Source organism: Martes martes, assembly GCF_963455335.1.
Source record: "Martes martes genome assembly, chromosome: 12".
NCBI lineage: Eukaryota > Metazoa > Chordata > Mammalia > Carnivora > Mustelidae > Martes > Martes martes.
The window spans coordinates 85535824-85557942 of record NC_137900.1 but is presented as its reverse complement, the minus strand read 5'-3'; the positions used below and the strand labels follow the sequence as shown (position 1 = coordinate 85557942).

The following is a 22119-nucleotide window of genomic DNA, read 5'->3' as shown; positions in this document are numbered from 1 at the left end:
CCTCCACTGACCCTTCAGCACACCTTGCCTCATTTTCATTAGAACTGTCTGTAAAGGCCATTATCTTCTTCCAGCTGAGGAAACTGCGGCTCACAGAAGTGACGTGATTTCCCTTAGCTCATACTGCCAACAGTAGAGATTCCAATCTCATTCTGCCTGCTTCTAATCCTCTGTCCTTCCTGGATGTGTCCTTTCTGTGGGTTTCTGAGGTTGCCTGAAGCCGTAGTAAAGAACCCAAATTCATTTGCTTTTGCCCTCTTGGGAGATTAATTTTTTTACTTCATTAGAAAAATTAGATTTAAGCTGCCCTTTGGTGACAGCATTCACTCCTTGGAGGGGCAGCCTTCCTCATTGCCTGACACACCCTTCTAGCCCAGACAAGAGCAGATAAGGCAGGTGTGATAAGGTTTTTACCTCGATCACAAGTATTCAGCAGAACATACTTAATTTAATACTCAAAAGAACAAATGAATGAACTAATGGTACTTCGTTGATGTACTCTCCACTTGGCACAGATCATGCAGGCCATATATTAAGGTTATCTCTTCTGTCCCTGCCTCCACTCTACATTCCTTGATGGCAAGAAATCTCCAGATTTCAACAAGCAGCCCAAAACCTGGCACAGAAGTGGGGGCCCCACGTGTATTATAAATAAATATTAAATAAGAGAAGACCCCGGGGGGCGCCTGGGTGGCTCCGTCATTAAGCGTCTGCCTTCAGCTCAGGTCATGATCCCAGGGTACTCGGATAGAGCCCCGCATCAGGCTCCCTGCCCAGTGGGAAGCCTGCTTCTCCCTCTCTCACTCCCCCTGCTTGTGTTTCCTCTCTCACTGTGTCTCTGTCAAATAAATAAAATCTTTAAAAAAAAAAAAAAGATAGAGAGAGAGAGGGAGAGAGAGAAGACCCTGGGATTTATGTCTGGGCTTCAGTAAGACCCATAAGTCCTGTGAATTTTACACCCCACCAAACAGCAGCAGCACCAACTAGTTTCAATAAGTGGTTTTATTACTGGTTAGATTTTACAAATTCTGATATTCGAACAGACTTCCACCTTAAAATTCTAAAACAACAAAGCGACCGTTGGAGGGGGTTTGATTTTTCATTTTTTTTTTTCTTTTTTCTTTTTAGGACTATTCAAAGTAACAAACTTTTTTTTTTTTTTTTTTTTTTTTTTTTTTTACATTTTTGCTCTGGTCATAAATATACAGAGAGAAAAAGAGGGAGAGAAAAATGAACAAGTCATCCAAAGTATGGAGATAAAACAGTATTCCTAAGGCACGTGGCAGTCTTTGAAAATACAGAAGCTCTAGCCAACTTAAATTATTTGTTGTTTTTCCTCGCTCAGTCCACAAAACTGTACAGTGACACAAATGTTGTGTTGCAGATAGATTTTCCAAGTAATTCCTCAAGTCCACACCGCTGCATTAGCGGGACACACAATTATTTTCTTCCTCTGTTTCCAGGCGAGATCCTAAAATGTGGTTAGTTAGTTGCTCAAAGCCTCTATTTTAAAATACACTTGGAATTCAACTAAAGATAATTTCTTTTTTAAAGAAATTGTGGGGGGGGGAGGGAAGGGCGTGAGTCACTAGAAAAGGTTGGTGAGAGTCGTTTGTGAGGGGCTATGAGGCTCGTGGCCCTCCAGGTTGCCAGGCACAGAAGTTAAGACGGACGTCACAGTTGGCAGGGCAGGGCTGGTCAAGTCTGTGAGGGTGGTGGGCGTGCTGGAGGGGCTAAGCGAGGCGTTGGAGAGCTCCGAGGCCGGCCCCGATGGCGTCCCCGTCTGCAACGCTGCCTCTGTCGACTTGTCCACACCCGTGTTTTCCTGCCGTAAGAGGTTGCGCCTGAACTTGGCCCTAGCGTTCTGAAACCAGACCTGCGTGGGGCAAGAGAGAGAGAAAAGCGCTGGTTAGAAGGGAGGCAGGATCTGGAGAGCAGCAGAGCCTCCCCCCACCCCGGAGATGCGAATCAGGCTTTTGCAGAAAGGGGGATTAAAAAAAGGGTGGGCTGGCAATTTTTTTTTTAAGATTTTATTTATTCATTTGACAGAGAGAGACCCAGCAAGAGAGGGAACACAAGCAGGGGGAGTGGGAGAGGGAGAAGTAGGCCTCCAGCTGAGCAGGGAGCCTGATGCGGGGCTGGACCTCAGGACCCTAGGATCATGACCTGAGCCAAAAGGCAGACACCCAACGACTGAGCCACCCAGGTGCCCCAGGGCTGGCAATTTTTGCTCTTAATAAAATAAAAATTTCCTTTTCTCTAATGGCTAGTACTGGGTTTCCCTTTTTGTTAGAAGGTTCTAGAGCTGAGCAGCACTCTCCAGTATGGTAGCCACTAGCCACCAGTGGCTACTGAACACTTGAAATGGGATGAGCCACGAAGTGGTCCCTTTGTAGGGGAAAACACAGAAATAGATCTAAAGACTCGGTATGGAAAAAAAGAAGGTAGGCTATCTCAATATTATTGTTTATGCTGGTTACGTGTTGAAATGATAATATTGTAGATATATTGGGCTAAATAAAACATGTTCTTAAAATTAATTTTGCTGGTTTCTTTTTGTGTTTGGAATGTGGCTGCTAAAAAACTTAAAATGGAAAATTCCACATGTGGCTCACATTTCATTTCTATTGGACAGCGCTGTTCCAGAAGGTGTGCACAAACCGAAACATTTTTCACAATGGTTGAGAGATTCTTTCTTCCCCCCTTGGCAGTTGCCTTTAAGCAGGCAACAGATCCCGTAAGTTCTCGTTGGTACAATTTTTAAAGTGCTTCGTGGTCAGAAAGTGGAAAATAACCAGAGCGGTGTCAAGAACACAAAGGAATCAGTCAATAAAGAGTTACTTTGAGGAAGAAAGAGACAGCAGTCCTACTCTCCACGGCCATCAGGGGGAGAAGCCACTGGCTATCCTGGACCCCCAGGGGGTTTTAGGTTTCAGGGTGGGATGGACGGAGCCCCCTGGATTAAAGCCAGTCCAGGGAGGTGGTGACCTGCGAATTCCTTCTCCAAATCGACCACGCCCCAGTATCATTTATGAGAGAGGTGGGTGCGTTGTGCAGTGAGAACGGAGCTTGGTATGCAAAGAATACCAAAGAGAGAGAATAAGTGTTTACTTTCATTTTTCCATGGGCACAGACACGCACATCCCTCCACACCCGCACCTTTGCACACAAGCCTGTACACACTCGGAAAGACATGCACAGAAACTCATCTTCACAGCTCAACCCCCCGCCCCCCCTTCCCCCCCAGCTACTGGAGTCCAGTCTAACTGCACGGAGAGATCTGGCGGTACCCAGAGGTCCTCAAAATATTTTGAGCGAGGCCTAGGAAATCCGGTTGGGGGCGCGGAGGGAGTGGGGATGGGGGGGGTAGTTGTATCTCCCAAAGAAAAAAAGCCCAAAAGGCAGGGCTCCATCACTTCCCTTTGCATGAGAAAAACACCCGCCAGAAGCCTCCCCATAAAACAAAGGACCTTAGAGAATTCTACAGATTCTAGGGTGTCCAGTTGCATATTTCCAGATGTGCCTGCATCTGCCTGTCTTCCCAGTGTCTCAGGCATGGGTGGGAAGGGCTGAATCCTGGCCCCGCCTTCTCTTGGGGACCACCCCCCTAGGGGGGTCTGTGATGTCCAATGAGCCTTTCTGGTGGCCTGATAGGATTTGGGCTCAAATAATAAGCACATCCCGGGGCACCTGGGTGGCTCAGTTGTTAGGCGTCTGCCTTCAGCTCAGGTCATGATCCCAGGGTCCTGGGATCCAGCCCTGCCTCAGGCTCCCTGCTTCTCCCACTCCCACACCCTGCTTGTGTTCCCTCTCTCACCGTGTGTCTTTGTCAAATAAATAAATGAAATCTTTAAAAAAAAAAAAAGGCACATCCACGAGAATCCTAAGGAGAGACTCAGACTCTGTGAGGTCAGAAAACAAAGCTCTTTCCCCCACATGCTGTGTCTTCCAGGAAGAAAGCTCATTTTCCCTGGCCTTCCGCCCAAAGCGAGCCCATCACCTCTTCTGGAGGCCTGCAGGTAAGTACAGTGCTTCTAAGACCACTGACAACGTGCTCTTTTTAGGGTAGGGAGGACTTCCCTTCTGCAGGTGTGAGACTCTGTCCATCTGGCCCAGGGAATGGCCGATGGCAAAAATCAACAGAGAGGAAGCAACTTCCCCCAAAGTCTCACGTCAGGACTAACACGGAAGACTGGAGCCTCGGTGCCACCCTCTGCCGCTGTCCCGGCCTGTGTGTGTCTCTCCAAGCAGTAGCTGGAGCAGGGAGCCCCGGGGGCGGTGCGGGCTCCTAGGTCCAGGGCTCCAAGCCCTGGGGACAGGCTGGAACCAGTTAGTTGCCAGCTGTTAGCTATTTCTCCCGCTGTTGCCCCTAACAGTGATTTGTAAACAATGACACCATCTTCCCCAACTGCCTTCTCTGCTTTACCCAATCTGAGGCACTGGGAATCTGGTGGATGAAATCAACAAGGCAACCCAAAGCCGGGCTGCTGCGGGGTTTCGTGCTGGTTTTGGTTTTCACCTTCCGCAGGGCTTCACCAGAATGCTCTCCCAAAAGTCCCCTCCCAAGTGGCTGTTGGAGCAGGGCCCCTAAGTCATCTTCATGTCCCTGGGACATGGTATGGGGACTGGCAAAGAGGAAGAATGAGTAACGTGCGTTGAATTCATAGTAGTAATGACAGAGGGGCGTCTGGGTGGCTCAGTCAGTTGGGCATCTGCCTTCGGCTCCTGCCCTGGGATCGAGCCCCGAATTGGGCTCTCTGCTTGGCGGGGAGCCTGCTTCTCCCTCTCCTTCTGCCTGCTGCTCCCCCAGCTTGTGCTCTCTCTCTCTGTGTCAAATAAATAAATAAAATCTTTTTTTAAATAAAATCTTAAAAAAAAAAAAGTAGTAATGACAGATACCACTTATGGACCTCTGTGTGCCAGGCACTACGCTGCCGTATAATGTGTGATGTCCCTGGTCAGCTCCGGGAGAACCCAAGCAGGGGCTACTATCGTCATCCCCGCTTCATCCAGATTTAAAACCAGAGAGGCTCTGAAAGGTGAAGTCACTTGCCCAGGGTCACACAGGGGCAGAGCTGAGACCTGGAATGTAGGGATATCTGCCATTGAAAAGTCCATGCTCTCCCCACCACGTGATCCTGAGTGAGAAAATAAACACAAAAGCAACTGCAGTGCAGTGGGAAAAGCGCCCAATGCGGCTTCCAGTTCCGGCTCTGCTACTGACCCGCCCAGCAACCTTGTGCTGGTCCCCTACCTCGGGGTCTGCCTCAGTTTCCCTGCCCGCACAACGAGAGGGTAGGATGACAGCGCACCATCTCTATGGCCTCTCGGGGCGCTGACAGGCTGGAGATCCCAGGGCAGATGTCAGAAGATGACCCGCTCCACCCGCCCATCTTCTTAAACGGACAGCTCCCTTCTTCATCTGTGGGGAGTCCCGTAGCCTGGTGCCCAGGGGATCCCCAGTAAGTCCCGGGTGGATGAAGAGGCTGCCACATACCCCTTTTCAGACACCCGCTGGCCCTGCAGGCTGTGTTTTGCCTCACAAATTCCCTTCCCTATGATTCTTTCATCAAGGGGACCAAGAGGGCCCGTGGGAAAACCACTTTGCCTCAAAACTCCCTTCCTGGGTCACTAAGAAAAACAGCCCTAAGATAAAATCTTCATGCCCAAAGATGTCCTTTCCGCCACTTTTTAAAAAAAAAGATTTTATTTTGGGGAGTGACGAGTGGCTCAGTCAGTTGAGCATCCGACTCTTGGTTTTGGCTCAGATCATGATCTCAGGGTCTTGGAATTGGGCCTCTTGGGGCGTGCTCTGCGCTCAGCAGGGAGTCTGCTGGAGAGTCTCTTCCTCTCCTTTGCCCCCGACACACACGCACGCACATGCTCTCTCTCTCTCTCTAAAATAAATAATCTTAAAAAAAAAAAAAAAAGAAAAAGATTTTATTTAAGTGATCTCTACACCCAACCCGGGGTTCAAACCCACAACCCTGAGATTAAGAATCATGCTCTACCGACTGAGCAGCCAGCATGGCTCCCCTCCTTTTTTTCTTTTATTTAAGATTTCATTTTTACATCATGGCATTTTTAATAACATCAAACTAATGGCCGCACGTAAAGTGTCCGACCGGATGAGGCAAGCGGAAGTCACGACACGGACACTCCAGGCGGTTGCGGGGCTAATGTCTTGTGATGAATGGGATGTGAGGAAAAAAGAATAAAAAGAATATGTCCTGGGGCGCCTGGCTGACTCAGTCGCTGGAGCATACGACTCTTGATCTTGGGGTTGTGGGTTCAAGCCCCACATTGGATGTAGAGATCATTTAAAAATAAAATTAAAAAAACAAAAAAAGAAAGAGTATGTCCTCTGGTACGGCAGCCCCATAAAGTCATAACAACAAATATTATTCACTAAGAACCAGACGTCGTCTCTGGAAAGTTCTAAGCATTTTGCACATAGTAACTCATTAGTGCCTTACAAGGTAAGCACTAACATTATTGCCATTTGTAATTATTTGCTGCACATCTGTCTGCCTTCTGGATCGTCGCTCCTGCTCCAGATCTAGCGGGTCCCACTCATTGTCTGGGTCACGGCCCACCCAGAACAAAACAGAAGGTCAGTTATTTGTTGGATAAATGAGTGAACAGAGGACAGCTAGCATTCTCAGATCCCGTGTGCTTACACAAGTTAGTGACAACTAACCAGTCACCCAAAGATTGTTTGTAAACTGTTGGAGGTTAAAAGGTATTTTCTTTCAAAGTCATACCAGGAAACACTACGGAGACTTTCACCCATCCAGATCCATCAGCTCACCACCCCTGTCCCCAAGCCCAGGGCCTATTCTGCCTTCCCGACCCTTCCCCGGGAAGGAAGAGAGGCAACTCGAAGGGGCATCTGTGTGTTGAGAAATGGTCTCCAAGCATGTGCAAAGCCTAACGTCTTCATGGACATCTGTACAAGGGGCTGTTCTCTCTCCCAGTCACTCTGCCCATGGGTAGAGAGTGAGAATTGCTGTGGCCATGCTGTTGCTGGTGATAATTTTGAGTACTTTTTCTGTACTTAACGGCTCTACAACAAGATTTCTGCTCTGCTCCCAAGACACAGCTTCTACGACCCACTCCTTTTCTCCCCGTCTCTGCTGCTGCTTTCTACAGCTCGATCCAAGGCAGGAAGGTCGCAGTCCCTACACTATGCTACACTGGAAAGAGCTGTGGAATCAAGACAGATCTGGGCTTGACTCTTGGTTTCATCACTTACTAGCTGTGGGACTGAGGGCAAGGGTCCCTAGTCTCCCTGAACCTCAGTTTCTTCATCTGCAAAATAAAGATAATTAAAAATTTTTAATGAGTGCAAGAGAGGTTGGTTGACTGAACCCTACTGTGTAAATGTGTGTGAAGTTCATGTGCACTAAGTCCCGAATCTGTATTTTATAAAATATACTTGAAGTCATCTCATCTACTCCTTGCAAACACCTAATGAATATTATGATCATCCCCATTTTATAGCCGAGGCCACTGGGGCTCAGAGAGGTTAAGCCACTTGCTCAATATGGCTCAGAGAGTAAGTGGGAGAGCTGGGCCTGGACCTCACATCAGTGGACGACAAATTCCAGCAGGGGATACGGCAGCCCAGGCCTACCATATTGGAGGTACTTATGCATAACAGATTCAGGAACAGCCCAGAATAATGCCCCTACACAACACACACACACACACACACACACACACACACACACACACACCCTCTATGAATCCCCTTTGAGAACACAGCCTCCATCTCCACCCGCCCCAGCATACAGACCCTCTCTGAAGGGTGAACCTGGACCACAACCTGCAGGGGGCACCCAAGGCTTAGTGCCACTGAGCTAGTGTAGACAAGAACCATTTCCTGGGCACCTACTTTACACCAGGCAGCACTACACTGGAGGCTTCCTCCAGTCATAGTCTCAATGCTCAAGAATTCTCAAGACGCAAACGATTATTACCTTTGTTCCACAGATAAGGAATCAGACTCAGAAAGATGGTAAGTGCCCAAATCGCACTGCTTCTTAGTCCCAAAGGACCTGAACCAGTCTGTTACCTTCCAAAGCCACACCACCATCTGCCTGGTCCCCAAAGGCTCCCATCCCACCTCCCCCAGCTGGCCCAACAGCGGTCAGAATGCCCCTGGGAGAGAGCCCCACCCTGCCAGTGCCTGGCTCCTGTAACCTCCAGCAAATCACATCATTTCACTAGTTCTTAAGCTTCTCATCTGTAAAATGGGCAGGAAAGTACTAAGGTAAGGCAGATGAGAGCTTTGCAAACTGCGGCACAATCATGAGCAGCCGGGCTGTTAGGGGATATTAAGGATCAGTGTGAGAGATTTGGAGATCTGAGAAGAGGGAGAGCGGTGGTCTGGGCTGCCTTACGGGTGTGACCACTGCCATCCTCAACAACATACAAGCCCGTGATGATACTCACACTCAGAGTCAGTCACTGCTGGGCTGGCTTAGTGGACAAAGAGCCAAGTCCATTGTCCAGAGACAGGCTTGGATTTGGATCCAGCTCTGCTACTTATAGCAATGCATGACTTGGGGCAAGTGGAAATGATCTGGGCCTCAATGTTCTCATCTGTATAGTGAGGAGGAGGTTATCAGGATGTCTGACAGTGAGAACGCAGTGAGCAAATGTGTCTCACAGGCCTTTGAACGTGCCTGACACACAGTAGTGCTCTCCAACATTTACTGATGTGGAGACACCCCCTAACTGTCAGGGCTTTCCTCCCTCAACTAGTTTCTTGCCTCTGGCTTTTCTGAGTCCCCATGGTAGAGGGGGCATACAGGTGTGAGCAGGCTGGCTCAGGATTCTAGGAGAGGAAGGCACTGGGCAAGTGTTCACCCAGGTCCCTCAGATGAACCTCTCCTTATCCGAAGAACAATTAGTTCTTTCTCTGGTCTCCCACAGAACCCACCTCCCAACAGATCACACTAGGGGGAAACTGAATGTAGGTCAGTTTCTACCGTTAAGAGGGTGAATTTCTTCAGGGCTGGGGCTGTGAGTCATTCGTCTCTGTGTCCCCAACACCTGGTGCCAATAGATATTTGGTCAGATAAAAGAATGAGAGACAACTATACTGGGAACCTGATTGTTCCCAAATCAGGGAACCAAGCAAGCCTCCTGCCTCAAAGGCCAACAGAGTATGGCTCTTAAACCAGATTCAGACTCAGCTATGAGCATTTACTCATTATCATTGAATCAGGATAACTGGGAGAGGTATATGCCCCAATGGTGCCCATTTTACAGGTGAGAACTCTATGACTCAGAGAGGGTGACTGATCTGTTCAAGATGCACAGCCAGGGAGTGGAGGGACAGAACTAAAAGCAGGTCCTCCCAAGCTAAGCTCTGCTTCACTCCAAGTCCCTGCTCCTGCCCTGGCCTGCTCCCAGGGCTTGGTTCACTGAATGGCCCTCACCAACTTGCCCTAAAGGGTTCTCTACAGGGGAAGGGACAAAGTATCCTACTAACCAGAGAAGAGGCAGATGACCAAATTCGCTCATGAGGAATGGCGGGGGTGCCAAGAAGGGATCTGGAACGTAACCCAAGGACGTAAAGTCTGAGGGAAACGTCCAAGGGGGATCCGAGGCCCCGCTGGGTGCGGCAATGTCCTTGCCCCTTGTCAAGGCCAGGACAAAAGGACCCGCAGGCAAAAGGGACCCAAACGGGAAGGGCGGGGCCCACGCAGAGCAGGGGGCGGGCCCAGAGCGGCGCATCAGCGACCCATTGGCCAGCCCTCGCCTCCTTTACGTCTCAGAGCCCGCCAGAGACCAAACTGCCCCAGAACCTTGCGCTTTGCGCAGGGGTGCGGGCAGTGGGACCAACCCAGCTTTGGGCCGGGACTCCCCGCTCCCCGGGGATCCACCGACCAACGCCGGAGTCACAGTCCCATCCCGCCACTGCCAACACGCCCCAAATTCTATTCCCTCTCCCCCGCCCCTCCCGACATACTAGCACCTCGGGTGGTCGTGCAGACCTTGGTGTCCATCCTCGTCACGCTCACCCCCTCAGCGTCCCAGTCCCACAGCCCTCGGTCCCCAATAACATGGGGCTGGAGGATAAATCAGACTGGCCTGGACTTGAATCCCAGCACCCCTCCTCCTGTCGTGAGACCTCGGTCAGATCTTCATCTCTTGATTTTCTTACCTCAAAATGTACTTTGCTCTCCCTACGACCACACATTGCAAGGACTGAGTTGGTTAAACTGTGCTACAAAGAAAGATATACTCCCCCACCTTATGGGTGTACAGATAGGAAAACTGAAGTCTAGTGACCAGAATAATCATTCATACTGGTTAATACCAGTTAGTTTATCAATCTAGTTAACGTTACTCTTAGCTATCATCCACAGAGCAGTTAAGGGTCAGCCGCTGTCGTGGACCCTTATATTATCCCGACGGTTTCTCGAATAAGCCGGAGGTATAGATAACTTCTTGTGCCTGTTTTATGTATGTGGAAACTGAGACTCAGAGGAGTTTCATGACTTGCCCAGGACGGTGACACGAATAAGAGGAGGAGCTGACCATCTGAGAAGCGGTGGCCCAAATCTCTGCCATGAATTTGGGTCATGCAGGAGCCTGGGACTCCCCAAACTATGTTTCTTAACATCTTTGAAGTACGGACAGACCCTTCGAAAATCTGGTAAAAGCTCTGGGGCCACTCTATGCAGAAAGCACCCTCACAGGTGCCATTCTGCTCAGTTTCAGAGGGGCCATCTGCTTCCAGCTCCCCCGGCCCACCCAGAGGGTCAGTCCACATCCCCCCTCCCAAACCTTGCTTCCGGGAGAGTCTAAGAAATAACAGAGAGACGAAAAATCTAGAAAGAGACCGAAAGAGGAACAAGAAAGGACGAGTGAGAAGCAAGAAGCAAAAGGAGCAAACAGCTGGTGCAACTGTCCGGACCGGCATCCGGGGATGCTCTGGATTTTTCTGAAAGGCTTGAACCTTTTACTCCATGAACACTTTGAGTGTCACCTAAGTAATAAAGGGCAACGAAGAACTGTTTATAAGAAAGAAAAGAGGCTAGGTGTGGAGAAAGAGAGGACAGAGGGACACGCATACACAAACTAGAAAAATTAAGACAAAAATGGAAAGAGAAGAGGTAGAGTGAAGGGGGAAAGCGCCCACAACCCTGAAATACAGCTGAGACTGAAGAGGTGGAGGAAGAGCAGAGAAGGACAAGGGGAAGGGCACGCAGCGGGGGGTAGAAGGTCCTTCCGAGGCCCGCGGGCCACAGGCGGCTCTGAGGTTCCTCTCCAGGTGCCCCCACCCTCGGCCCCTGCCACGGCCCAGCTGACCTGGAGGACCCGCTTGGTGAGGCCCGTCTTTTGCGCAAGCTGCTTCAAGTCCTTGGCGTCGGGGTTGTGGTTAATGGCAAAGTAAGACTTCATGGTCCGAAGCTGGTGGTGCTTGAAGGAGGTGCGCATGCGCTTTGTCTTCTGGCTGCTCGGGTAGGGCTGGTCGCGGTCCAGGTGCTCCGCGTCGTTCTCGTTGCAGCTCAGCGCTGGGGAGGGGACACGCAGAAGGCGGCAGGTGAACCTCCTGACCTGCCCCCCTACATGGTCTGGTCCAGCCCCTCCCCACCTGCCACCAAAAGTTTCTAGCTCCAGGACCATTCTGCGTGCCTCGCACCACGCTGAGATGACAATATTATTCCCACTTGATAGATTTATAGGAGAATTTGAGGCTCACAGAGAGCCACCTGCCTGCCTAGGGTCTCTCAGCCAGTAAATGCCAGATTCAAACTCAGCTCTAAGAGATTCCCAAAAACCATTCTGAGTCATCAATAACAACAGCTACAACTTGTTGATGGCTTATTCAAGTCCAGGTGATGTGCTTAAAGGCCTTCCGTATTTTCACTGACTCCTTAAAACGACCCTATTAGCCTGGCATTACTTCCTCCTTTTTACAGATGTTGAAACTGAGGCTCAGAAAGGGAAATCACTTGACTGAGGACAGAGCAGTGCACAGGGCTCCCGGGCCCACACTCTTCCCGTTGCCCCCTGCACTCCCTAAGGAGGGAGGCTGTCCCCAGTCTCTCCCCAACCCCCCCCAACCCCCCGCCCCCAGGGTCTGGGGTGGGCATCTGAAAGTCCATGACTGACCTCTCTCCACTCACTTTGATTTCAACCTCATCGGTTCCCCAGCCCTGAAGTTCTGGCTAACCTCGGGCCATGGGCACTGGGCCAAGGTTGGAAACTGTATTTTGTAGTTTATTCCTCTCCTCCTGCCCTGGGGAAGCACTTGCTTCCCGGTTAGACAGACTGGCTGAACGAGGCAGGGAGGTGAAGCGATCTCTAGAAATCTCAAAGAGTGGCAGAATTCTAGCCGGAAAGAGAAGGAAGTTGGAGGAAGAAATTAACATGTATCTGACACCTAGGGTATGCTTTTGGCTTTGCATATATCATGGAGCCTTCACTACTGCTCCAGGAGGTGGCTACTGCTATTCATCTCATTTCTGAGATGAGGAAATGAACGCTAAGGGAAATGAAGCCATGTGTACACAGCCTCACCACTGGTAAGGGCTGAGCCTAGATTCAACACTGCAGTCCTTGCCCGGTTCCTTCCACTGCACCACAAAGGCAGGCAAAGATGAAGCATGGCTCTTTGGGGGAACCAGTCCCCATCCAGAAGGGGCCCAGCTGGGGCTGGGCTGCCAAAGCCTGGAAGGCAATGGGGATGAGGGACAGGGATGGAAACCTAAGGCCTCAGAAAGTTACTTGGCAACCTGGTGCCTGATGGGGACATGAAGGACTCCTCTCCAAGATTCCTTCATTGCATCCCGAGTCATCCTACATGTAAGGTCTTACTTTGGGAAAAATCTCATAAGAGATCAATTCAGTCCCCTAAAGCAGACAGCTAGGAATGTATCTTATGCCCCATCATAGGTCCCTAATAGAGCTGCCAGGTTTGGCAAATAAAAATGCAGGTTGTCCAGTTAAATCTGAATTTCAGATAAACAACGAACAATTTCTTAGTATAAGTATGCCTCTAATTTTGCATGGGACATATCTGTACTGACAATTGATTCGTTGTTTATCTAAAATTCAAATATTGCAGTGGATATGCTTGCACTAAAAAATTATTTGTTGTTTATTTAAAATTCAAATATTATATTGGATACACTTACACTAAAAATTTATTTGTTGTTTGCTTGCAATTCAAATTTAACTGGGCACCCTGCGCTTAATCTGGCAAAACCGCTTCAGAAGTACTCCCGATTTCCTGGTGACCTACTCCACCCACTGCTCAGGTGGGGAGCAGTCCCTTACAGAAAGAATTTGCAAGATGCTGGTCTTGTCACTACCCTTGAAGCTGTCAGCGAGTGGCTACTAAAGGGCCCCTTCCCACATGCACCCAGGCACCCAGGTCCCCCACCAGGGCTGTACTCCCACTGAAAGCACTCAGAGTGAAGAACGCAGTCCAGCAATGTAAAAAGGGATCAGAAAATGACTCCAAACGGAATCCATGGAAACTGCCCTGCCCCCACTGCAGGGAGCGACCCTCATCTTGCCCCCATCCCCAGCTCCATGGGGGGTGGGGCAGGCCTCCCCACAGGGGATCTCTGGGCCCATCCCTCTGCCCAGTCCCCGCCTGGGCCTTGCTGCTGTTAATGAGCTCCGTGGGGACCCTGGCGCCCCATGCACCCAAGGGATGTGCCCCAAGTGTGGCCTAGATCTGGGGGGGGGAGGTGATTTGGGGGAGGGGGAGAGAAAGGGCACAGAAAGGAGAGAAAGAGACAGAGGTAGAAAGACAGAGAGAAGGGAAAGAGAGTAAAGCAGAGGGGGTAGGGAGGGAAGATGGACAGAGCCAGGAAAAAAGAGAGGAGAGACAGAGGAAAGGGAAGCAATGGAGATGGGGAAAAAATGGGAGAGAGAGAGAGCTACAAAGACAGAAAGAAATCCGGAGAGACAGAGAGAGAGCCTGAGGGGACAGCGAGGCCTGGAAAAAGGGGGAATGTGTGGTGGGGGGTCCAGGTTAAGGAACTGAATGCCGGGTCTCAAAGAAACTAGGTCCCTGCGGGAAAGCCTATTCTGAAGCCGTTACTGGCTGGGGAGCGGCAAAAAGGGGAGAGAGGGAAAGGAAGGGAGGGAAGAAAAGGAGCTGGCCCAAGGTTGGGAGGCCGCGCAGGCCAGCGGCCGGTGGGGAGCTGCGCCGGGAAGGGAGGGCGGCCTGGAAGTGGCCGTTGGGCCCAGATTTGTCCGGTACCCCAGGCGCCCTCACTCCCGTCCCCCACGCCCGGCCGGGCCGAGATTCCCCCAGATCGGATCCGGGGAGGAGCGAGGGGCCGAGGGGAGGGGGAGGACCGGGCTTTCTCTCTCCTTTTTTTTTTTTTTTTCCTCTCAATTAGGCCGATTCAATGGAGCTAAAGAGCTCGTAAAATCATGAATAATTTACTCGTGATCTGTTATTAACCCATCGGGTTTCGAGCTCTTGTCGCTGGGACTGAACCTGTAATCAAATCTGACTTCGCCTCATTTTACTAAAGACGAGATTGTAGGTTCAATTGTCTAAATAATGGATTGGAATCAAATCAGTAATTACGCCGCCAGGCACACACACAAAAAGCTGGGGCTGGGGGAGGCCCGGGCGTCCGGCCGGTCCGCGCGGGACTCCCGCGGCCGTGGCGGACAAACCCCCGGCGCAGAGTGCGTGGCCCGGGCCCCTCGCGGGCTCAGAGCGCCTCGTCTGCGCCCCAGGCCGGCGGGCGGCCTCGCTCAGGGGTGGGGGGAGGTTTCAGTTCTGCCTCTGCGGCCGGGGCTGCGCACGGAGGGGCCGCCAGAGGAGGGCTGCCGTGGCCACCGCCCCGGAAGGACTTTCCGACCCTGCGGCCCCACGGCTTTGGCGGCCCTTCCCTCCGCGGCGGGCTGGGCGCACCGACGGCGGCCCACCCCGTGCTGCCCGAGCCCACCGCCCTGGAATAAGGTGCCGCCGCTCCGCCACCGGACTGGCCCGCAGAGCCAAGGGCTTTGCAAGGAGGGGTGGGGGTGGCTCGGCCCCTGGGTGTGGGACACGCACACCAACAAGCGCTCGTCCTCACACTCAGAAACGCGCACACACGCACACAGACTCCTGCTCAGACACATCACCCGCAGTCGCACCCTCCACGGCCCCCTTTCCAGCGCCGCGCCCCGCGGCCCACACTGAGGCCATTCCTCTCCTGCCGGTGCCGGGACGGGAGGGAGGAGAACGGGAGCCAGACTTGGGGAGGCCTACCCCGGGCCCGGGCGCGTCCAAGAAGGCGTCCCCTTTCCCCAACCTGGTCCCGGGATCCCCGAATAAGCGAGCGGCACAGCCACCGCGGGCGCGCGGTGCGTGGTTTCTATCGCCGGAGCCAAGGCTAGAGAGGCGCGCGCGCGCGGGCAGAGGAGGAAAAAAAAAAAAAAGACCAAAACAGGGAAACCGAGACACAAACACACAGAAGGACAGAGAGAGACAGAAAGAGGGATCGAGAGAGTCGAAAGGAAAAAAGAGAGAGGGGTCAGAGAAAAAAACGAGGAGATGGCATGGGCGGGCAATGTCTGGTAGAGGCTCCAGGTCCCTTGAAACTCTGCCTCCAGCCACATCTCGCTGGGTGCCGCCAGACCTCGCCAGGGAAGGCGGCTGAGCAGCAAAAAGCACAAATAAATTTCTGTGCCCTTCTACCTTCCAATTCCAAACCCAGTTGCTGAGCTGCGCGCTAGAAAAACACGATCCCACTCACCATGTGCCCTGGGGCCGAGGCGCCTGCTGCTACCTACTGGGGGCCGGCCCCATTTGACAAATAGACAGGGCTTTGTTTTGGGGGACCTGGCCTGGACTCCGTTTAGTCTATTTTCAGGGTGGTGAGAGATGAGGGGTGGAAATCTTAGAGAGCTAGCATCTCTGGTTGAACCTTCAACAAATCTTTAATCTGCTGCCACAGACCTGCCGGCAGCCACTTCACCATCGACCAGACTATGGGCTGCATTTTCCTCCCAGCTCCGCACACCGAGACACATATGTCCATCCACCTTCCAACAAGGAACTTCGTTGGAGCGAACAGGGGACACACACACACACACACACGCTCCCGCTGAATTTTCCTCCCCAGCCAGCTCAGATTTTTAAAGATCAAAATAACCCTGACTTCTTTCCCTCAGCTGCCCTCTCCCTACTGTCCTGGGTTTTTGTTTTGTTTTGTTTTCCACTGTGCATTAGAGGAAGGGGAAAAGGAGGAAGAAAACAAAAACCTTCGAATCCGATTCTGCCGCAAACGAAGGGAAGAAAATAATTGCAAATAAACTCTATCTAGTTCAGAAGCCCGGGGAGTCATAAACCTTTCCCGGCCTTGCAGACGTCGGGCAGATGTTGACGGTTCAATTTGCCGGGCCCCAGAACCTCCGCAGCTGTCCTGCGCAGGGAGGGGCGCCGGAGGGGGCAGAGCCTCTCCAGGAATGGCCGGGGGTTCAAAGATGCCGGAAATGTGAAACGAGCCCTCCACCCTACTCCGCGCGCACGGCCAGGCCTACTCCGGTCTCATCCCCGGGTGCCGGCTTCCTAGGGTTGCCTCTCTCAAACCAGCGCCTGGAGCTTGGAGGAAGGAACCCGGGGAAAACCAAGACCTGGTGGAGCAGGACGATCAGACCGAGCTCAGCGACCAGCCCTTGTTTATAAGGGTCCTGGACCCAAGTTTCCAGATCCTACTGCCCTCAGGACATTTCACAGGACCGGGCCAAACGCCAGGCAGAGCCCCTGGTCCCCCAGGACGCCGCCAGTCCTTTCTCTTGGGACCCTTGCTGTCCTGCCCCCAATAGTTCATCCATCGCCCCAGCTCCTGGCCTCGGCCCTGCCAACCAGTTTGGTGTCTCCGCTCCACCTTGCTTTCTCTGTCCTTGCACTTTCTGACCAGCAAAATGGGGGAAAGGCCCAAACTGAAAAGCTGCCTCTGAAAAATTTCTCAGCGACAAGGCTCTGCACCGGGGTCAGCAAGGCTCTAATGCAGCTTCTCCTCCCACTCCAGTATCCACGGGCTGGAGCCGAGGAGCCTTGTGTCGCTTCTGCCCGCTCGTCTGGTGCTTAGGCACTGGGGAATCTAAGGACTAGAGTGTGCAGAGTGATACAGATAGAGATAAATCACATTGAGATTCACTTCAGCTCCACGGAGTCCACGCCACACACTTTCTCCCAACCCGATGGGGGCGCTCCGGGCGCCTGGCACTCACCAGCGTTGTAGGCCGCCAGGTCTGCCCCTGGGCCCGGGCTCTTGCGCTTCCTCGGCCGCCCCTTCTGCACCGTGCCCACGCCATTGTAGTAGGGAAGACCCAGTGGGTTGGCCCCGGCCGCGCCCAGCCCAGCGCTCTTGGCCGCGGCTGCTGCAGCTGCGGCCGCCGCCACGTCGGCGTGGTTGAAGTGAGCGGGGTACTCGCCCTGCAGCAGCGCCTCGAAGTGCAAGCGGCAGTAGACCAGGCTGTCCTTCATGCCGAAGTGGTCACCCGTGGTCAGCATCTTGTTACACGTGGTGCAGGTGAAGCAGTTGAGGTGATAAACCAAGTCCCGGGCACGCATCACCATCTCCGAGGCTGAGATGCCCAGGTGGCAGCGGGCGCAGCGCTGCACAGAGAACCGCCTGTAGGGACCATCGAGGGAGGGACTGTGGGGACACACGGTTGGGTACCCCCCAGATCCCTCCTCCAGGTGCCGCTGCTGCCACTGGGGGAAATCGCTTCCTTAAGATGGGGACCAGCCTTAAGTTGGACGATGGAGGAAGAGGGAACTAGATTTTGGCTGAGGTCTTGTCCTACCCTGAAATATAGTTTCCTTTAACCATATTCATGTCCACAACTCTTCTCCTTTACCCAGAGCACGAGCAAGCCCCAGGAAAGCCTTTGCTTGGGGACCAGGGAGGGGGGGCTGCCCCCTTAGCCCTTCTCATCCTTCACCCCTGCCCTCCACACCAGCGCCTGAGAATCCTACAGACCTTTGTAATTTGGGAGAAACAAGGAGATGGGGAAAGACAGAGGAAGGGAGACAGAGAGAGAAAGAAAGAAAGAAAATAAACAGACCCTAACCCTAAACCAGAGAGGAGAAACAAGAAACTTGGAGCCTGTTAGTGATTCCGGCTCTTTAACCCTATAGGCAGCTCTCACTCCCAGGTCCACGAAAGACCCGGAAATGCACCCAACTGATCCTCCGGCTGTCCTTGCAGCTTTGCCCCACACCAGCCCAGGCTGCCTGGGTTTAGGGAGGGGGCGTGTGTGTGTGCCCGTTTCTGTTCCATCCACTTGACCCACAAGAAACTTCAAAGGGAGAGGGGTGCACAGACCCCCCCCCACCCACCCAAGCTTATTTCTGTGCCTGAGCTCAGACGTGGGCCCTTTTCTCTGGGTCCCTGTACTTCCCAGACCTGTCCAGAGTTCCCTCAAATTTCTAAAAGTTGTAACCCGATGTGTCCTGGCTTGGAGAAGTGGGGGGAGCCCTAAGAAGGAAGCCCTCCTCTGGGACTGGAGGGAAAGGAGCAGGGTCCAGATTGTATCTGAGGGTGCTGCAGGGCAGCGGGGGGTCCCCGGGTGGGGGGCTACCTGTAGTAGTCTTCCTTGCAGTAGATGCTTCCGTCCTTGCTGAAACAGGTGAGCTCGGACTCCAGGTTGAGCTTGCACTCGCAGCACTTGAGGCAACGCATGTGCCACTGCTTGTCCACCGCCAGCAGGTAGTAGCGGTCTGAGATCTTGCCCCCGCAGCCGGCACACAGCGCGGCGCGGTCACTGCTGATGGACGGCATGGTCTGCGGAGGGAGGGAGGCGGGAGACCGCGGCGCCTGCGTCAGCCTGCGACTCCGCCGCCGCTGCGGGGAAACGGGCACCCGCAGCTCCCTCCGAGGCTCCGGCCAGCCCTAAACGCACAGAGGGCCGCCGGGGAGTGCGGTGCCCTTCCTCCACCCCCAAAAGGCCCATATTCAGGAGGCTCAGAACCCAGGCCCGCCCACACAGGCCGGGACGGCCACAGGCCCAGGCCTGGCTGCTGGCCTGGACGGATCTCCCTCTTTAGTTCTCCCCCTTCCTGGCCCCTCTGCCCTTTTCCCAGAAAGGCGTGGGCTGTTTTGAGGGCTGGGGCAGCAGTGGCTCCTCCGGTCAAGCCCTCCAAAAGCTCCCTCAAAAACTGTTTCTTAAAAGAGCCACTCTGCTGGGCCCCAGGAAAGGGGTAAGATGACCATTAAGTCACCCTCTGCACAGACACCTCTGGGAGATGCATAGAGTTCCCGGCCTGAGCCCCAGTGATCTCTGGATCCTTATGCCAAAGGTTTAAGCCAGGACTGGTCGCAGCCACCCCTGCCCCACCACCACCTTGGGCCCCCGGGGCTGAGGCCCTCTTGGGTCCTGGGAGATGCTGAGCGGAGTACAGGGGCACCCTCAAAATCTCTGAGGCCAGGACAGGCTGCGAGTTTCATCTGGAAAGAAGAGCTCAAAGCCAGAGGCACTGGGGCTGCTGCTCTTGCCTTCCAAGTGGAGAAGCTTGGGCCGTGCTCCCTACCTCCTCAGCCTCTAAAGGTCACTTCTGAGCCCAGCTTGGATAGCGTTGCTCGCCGGGCCCCCTGGGAAGTCTGAGGTGAGGAACTGGCTATTTGGGGCTGGGCTGGCAAAGCCAGGTGTGGAGATCCAAACGGACTCTCCTTCCACAAGAGCCAGGCCAGAGCCTGAACTGCGATCCCCGGCCTGGCCAGGTCAGGCCGGCCAGGAGGCCAGGGACCGGATCAACGAAAAGCGCCGGCCCCGAAGACTTGGACCCCTGAAATTGTGCTGGAGAGGGAACTCCGATTGCCAGGAGGCGGGACGGGAGCAGCCCACGCCGGCTGAAGCCCCAGTGCTCCCGTTTGGTTCGCCCTTCCCGGCGCCGCAGGCAGCGCCGCCAGCAGCTACAGCCGAGTCGGTGGAGGGGAACGCTGAGCTGGCGACCAGAGGGCCCGGTGCAGTGAGAAGAGAGCCATCCCGGGACGCGGGTAGGACTTCGCTCCCACTTCGGGAGAAATGCTCTCTTGCACCCTTGGGGTCTGCAATTTCGGTTTAAACCTTGTTTCCCTCCTCCGCCCCAGCAACCGGGTTTCCCCCGAGCCGGGAGCTACGGGCCTTGCATCTTGTCCGCGGATCCCCTGCGCCCAGTCCCGTGCTGCACGAAGGACGCTCCCCAAAGTGCCCCCAAACTTCGGAGAGCAGAAGCGCGGACCGACCCGGCCCCGTCCCAGCTTTCAGACCCGACCCCGCAGCCGTGCGCCTACCGTCTCCGTGTCGCCGCGGTCGATGGCGGAGCTGATGGCGGGAGCCTCGCTCTTGGCCCTGCGGTCCATCTCGTCGATGACCCCGTGCACCTCGGGGCCCGACAGACTGTGGAACAGCATCGCGGCGGGACCGGCGGGGCCGGGGGCGCGGCTCCTCCGCGGGAGGGCTTGCCCCCCGCCTCAGCTGCCTGGCGCTCCCGGCGCTAACGGGCCCGGTGCATCGCCACCGCGGCCCCGGCCCCGCCCGAGCTCGGCTGCGCCCCCAGGCCGGGCTCTGGGCCCCGGGCGCCCGCGGGCCAGGACGCCTCCCGCAGAGGCGCAGGGGCAGCTACATCGCGGGGCGCCTGGGCGGCGGCGCCAAAGCCAGGGTCACAAGGGCAAGGGGCGGGGGGGGGCGGGAAGGGGGAAGACGAGGGCAGAGGTCGGCGCCCGCCGCGGGCGCTTTCACGCCGCGGGCATCGCCCGCCCGGCTTCAGCGCCCCGGGCGCAAAGCAGGAGCGCAAACTCTGCCCGAGGCGGCGACGGCTGCGGTCGGGTCTCACTCGGGAACGGCTAGGTGCCCGCGGCGGCCCAGCTGCCTGGACCTCTCCCCTCCCTGGGGTGCACCCCCAGCCCTAGGCGACCCGCTTAGGCGCTGGGTCGGCGACTGTAGTACGGGTTTCTCCTGAGCCAGCGAGCCGAGCCGAGACACCGAGAGAATTGAAGAAGAGGAGGAGGAGGAGGAGGAGGAGGAGGAGGAGGAGGAGGAGGACGGGGAGGAGGAGGAGGAGGAGGAGGAGGTGGTGGTGGAGGAGGAGGAGGAGGAGGTGGAGGAGGAGGAGAAAAAGGAGGAGGAGCAGAGTGGGAGGAGGAGCCGCCGGCCGCGGGCCCAGCCGCGCGCAATGCTCTCCAAGAGCGCGCCGAGCCCAGCCCCGGCTCTGCAGTCCGCGCCAGCCAAGCGTCCGCGCCTTTTCTACAGCCGCGCCTTACATCACGTCCTGCCGCCGCGCCATTGGCCGCCCAGCACCCCGGGCCCTGGCAGCGCGTGCTCCGGGAAGGCGGGAGACCCGAGAGGGAGGGGAGAAGCAGGAGGAGGAGAGGAGCGACGAGATGGTGGGAGCTGGTGGGCAAGGCTGGAGGGAGGGGGCGGAGGAAAGGAGGGAGGAGGGAGAGCGCGGGGTTTGGAGTTTTTAAGCTACGAACAGTTTCCTGCGATTTCTTCGGGATGGAAAAATTAAACCTTCTCTCCCCGCGGTCTCCATCCTAAGAAGGCGCAGCCGGAGGATGCTTGAGGAGCTCTCACTCCGGTCTGCCCTCGGCCCAGACCCGTCACCTCGGGCACCGGCGGGGGAGGCCTGGGAAGGCAGGCCTGGGGCAGAGCTGCGGGAGCCTTCAGCTGCTTCCCGCGGAGCACGGCCTTCGGCCCAGGCTCCGCGCTGTGGGCTGCGGGCGGCCGCCCAGGCCTCCTGAGGACCCGGCTGAGGCAAGGAGGCTCGAGCTGGCGGGAGCTCTAAGACTCCGGGAGAGGAGGGCCAGCCAGCGTAGCCTCGCTCCAAGCAAGCTAGGGCCCACTTTATGGGAGCGTGCAGCTCCTTCGTGCCCTTCCCGGTCCCTCTACAGCTTGGAAGAGTGGTTGCGGGCATGGCTTTAGGCACTAGTAAACGCATAGGTTCGAATCCCCGTTCTGCCAGTCACATGCCCTGTAACCTTAGGCAAGTGACCGAACTCCCTTTAGACTGTTTTTGATCTTTTCACTGAGGGTCAAGCAGGCCCCCTCCACACATGTCATGAACAAAAGAGAGCATGGATTTTAAAGTACCTGGAACAAAGTGGGCACTGACCAAATTCGTCCATCACTCCCTCTTTTCCCTCTCCATCT

The 22119-nt window shown here is 54.6% G+C and overlaps 1 protein-coding gene across 1 annotated transcript; it reads right to left on the bottom strand.

Moving 5' to 3' along the window:
• Positions 1 to 985: 985 nt before the first annotated feature.
• Positions 986 to 20466, bottom strand: LHX2 (LIM homeobox 2). Its single transcript, XM_080820631.1, has 5 exons — positions 20262 to 20466; positions 18571 to 18773; positions 17215 to 17618; positions 11329 to 11534; positions 986 to 1876 (listed from the first exon to the last, which is right to left on the bottom strand). Exons 1-5 carry the CDS (start codon positions 20379 to 20381, stop codon positions 1589 to 1591), a joined length of 1221 nt encoding a protein of 406 aa, XP_080676757.1. The 5' UTR covers positions 20382 to 20466; the 3' UTR covers positions 986 to 1588.
• Between the last annotated feature and the right edge of the window lie 1653 nt (positions 20467 to 22119).

What these genes read in the sequence shown, in the direction of transcription:
- LHX2 (XM_080820631.1), bottom strand. Translation starts at nt 20,381, where the DNA reads ATGCTGTTCCACAGTCTGTCGGGCCCCGAGGTGCACGGGGTCATCGAC. An exon ending in ACCGCGGCGACACGGAGACG is followed by an intron (nt 18,774 to 20,261) that starts GTAGGCGCACGG and finishes CTCCCTCCGCAG; the next exon opens with ACCATGCCGTCCATCAGCAG. An exon ending in TCACCAAGCGGGTCCTCCAG is followed by an intron (nt 1,877 to 11,328) that starts GTCAGCTGGGCC and finishes TGCCCCACGCAG; the next exon opens with GTCTGGTTTCAGAACGCTAG.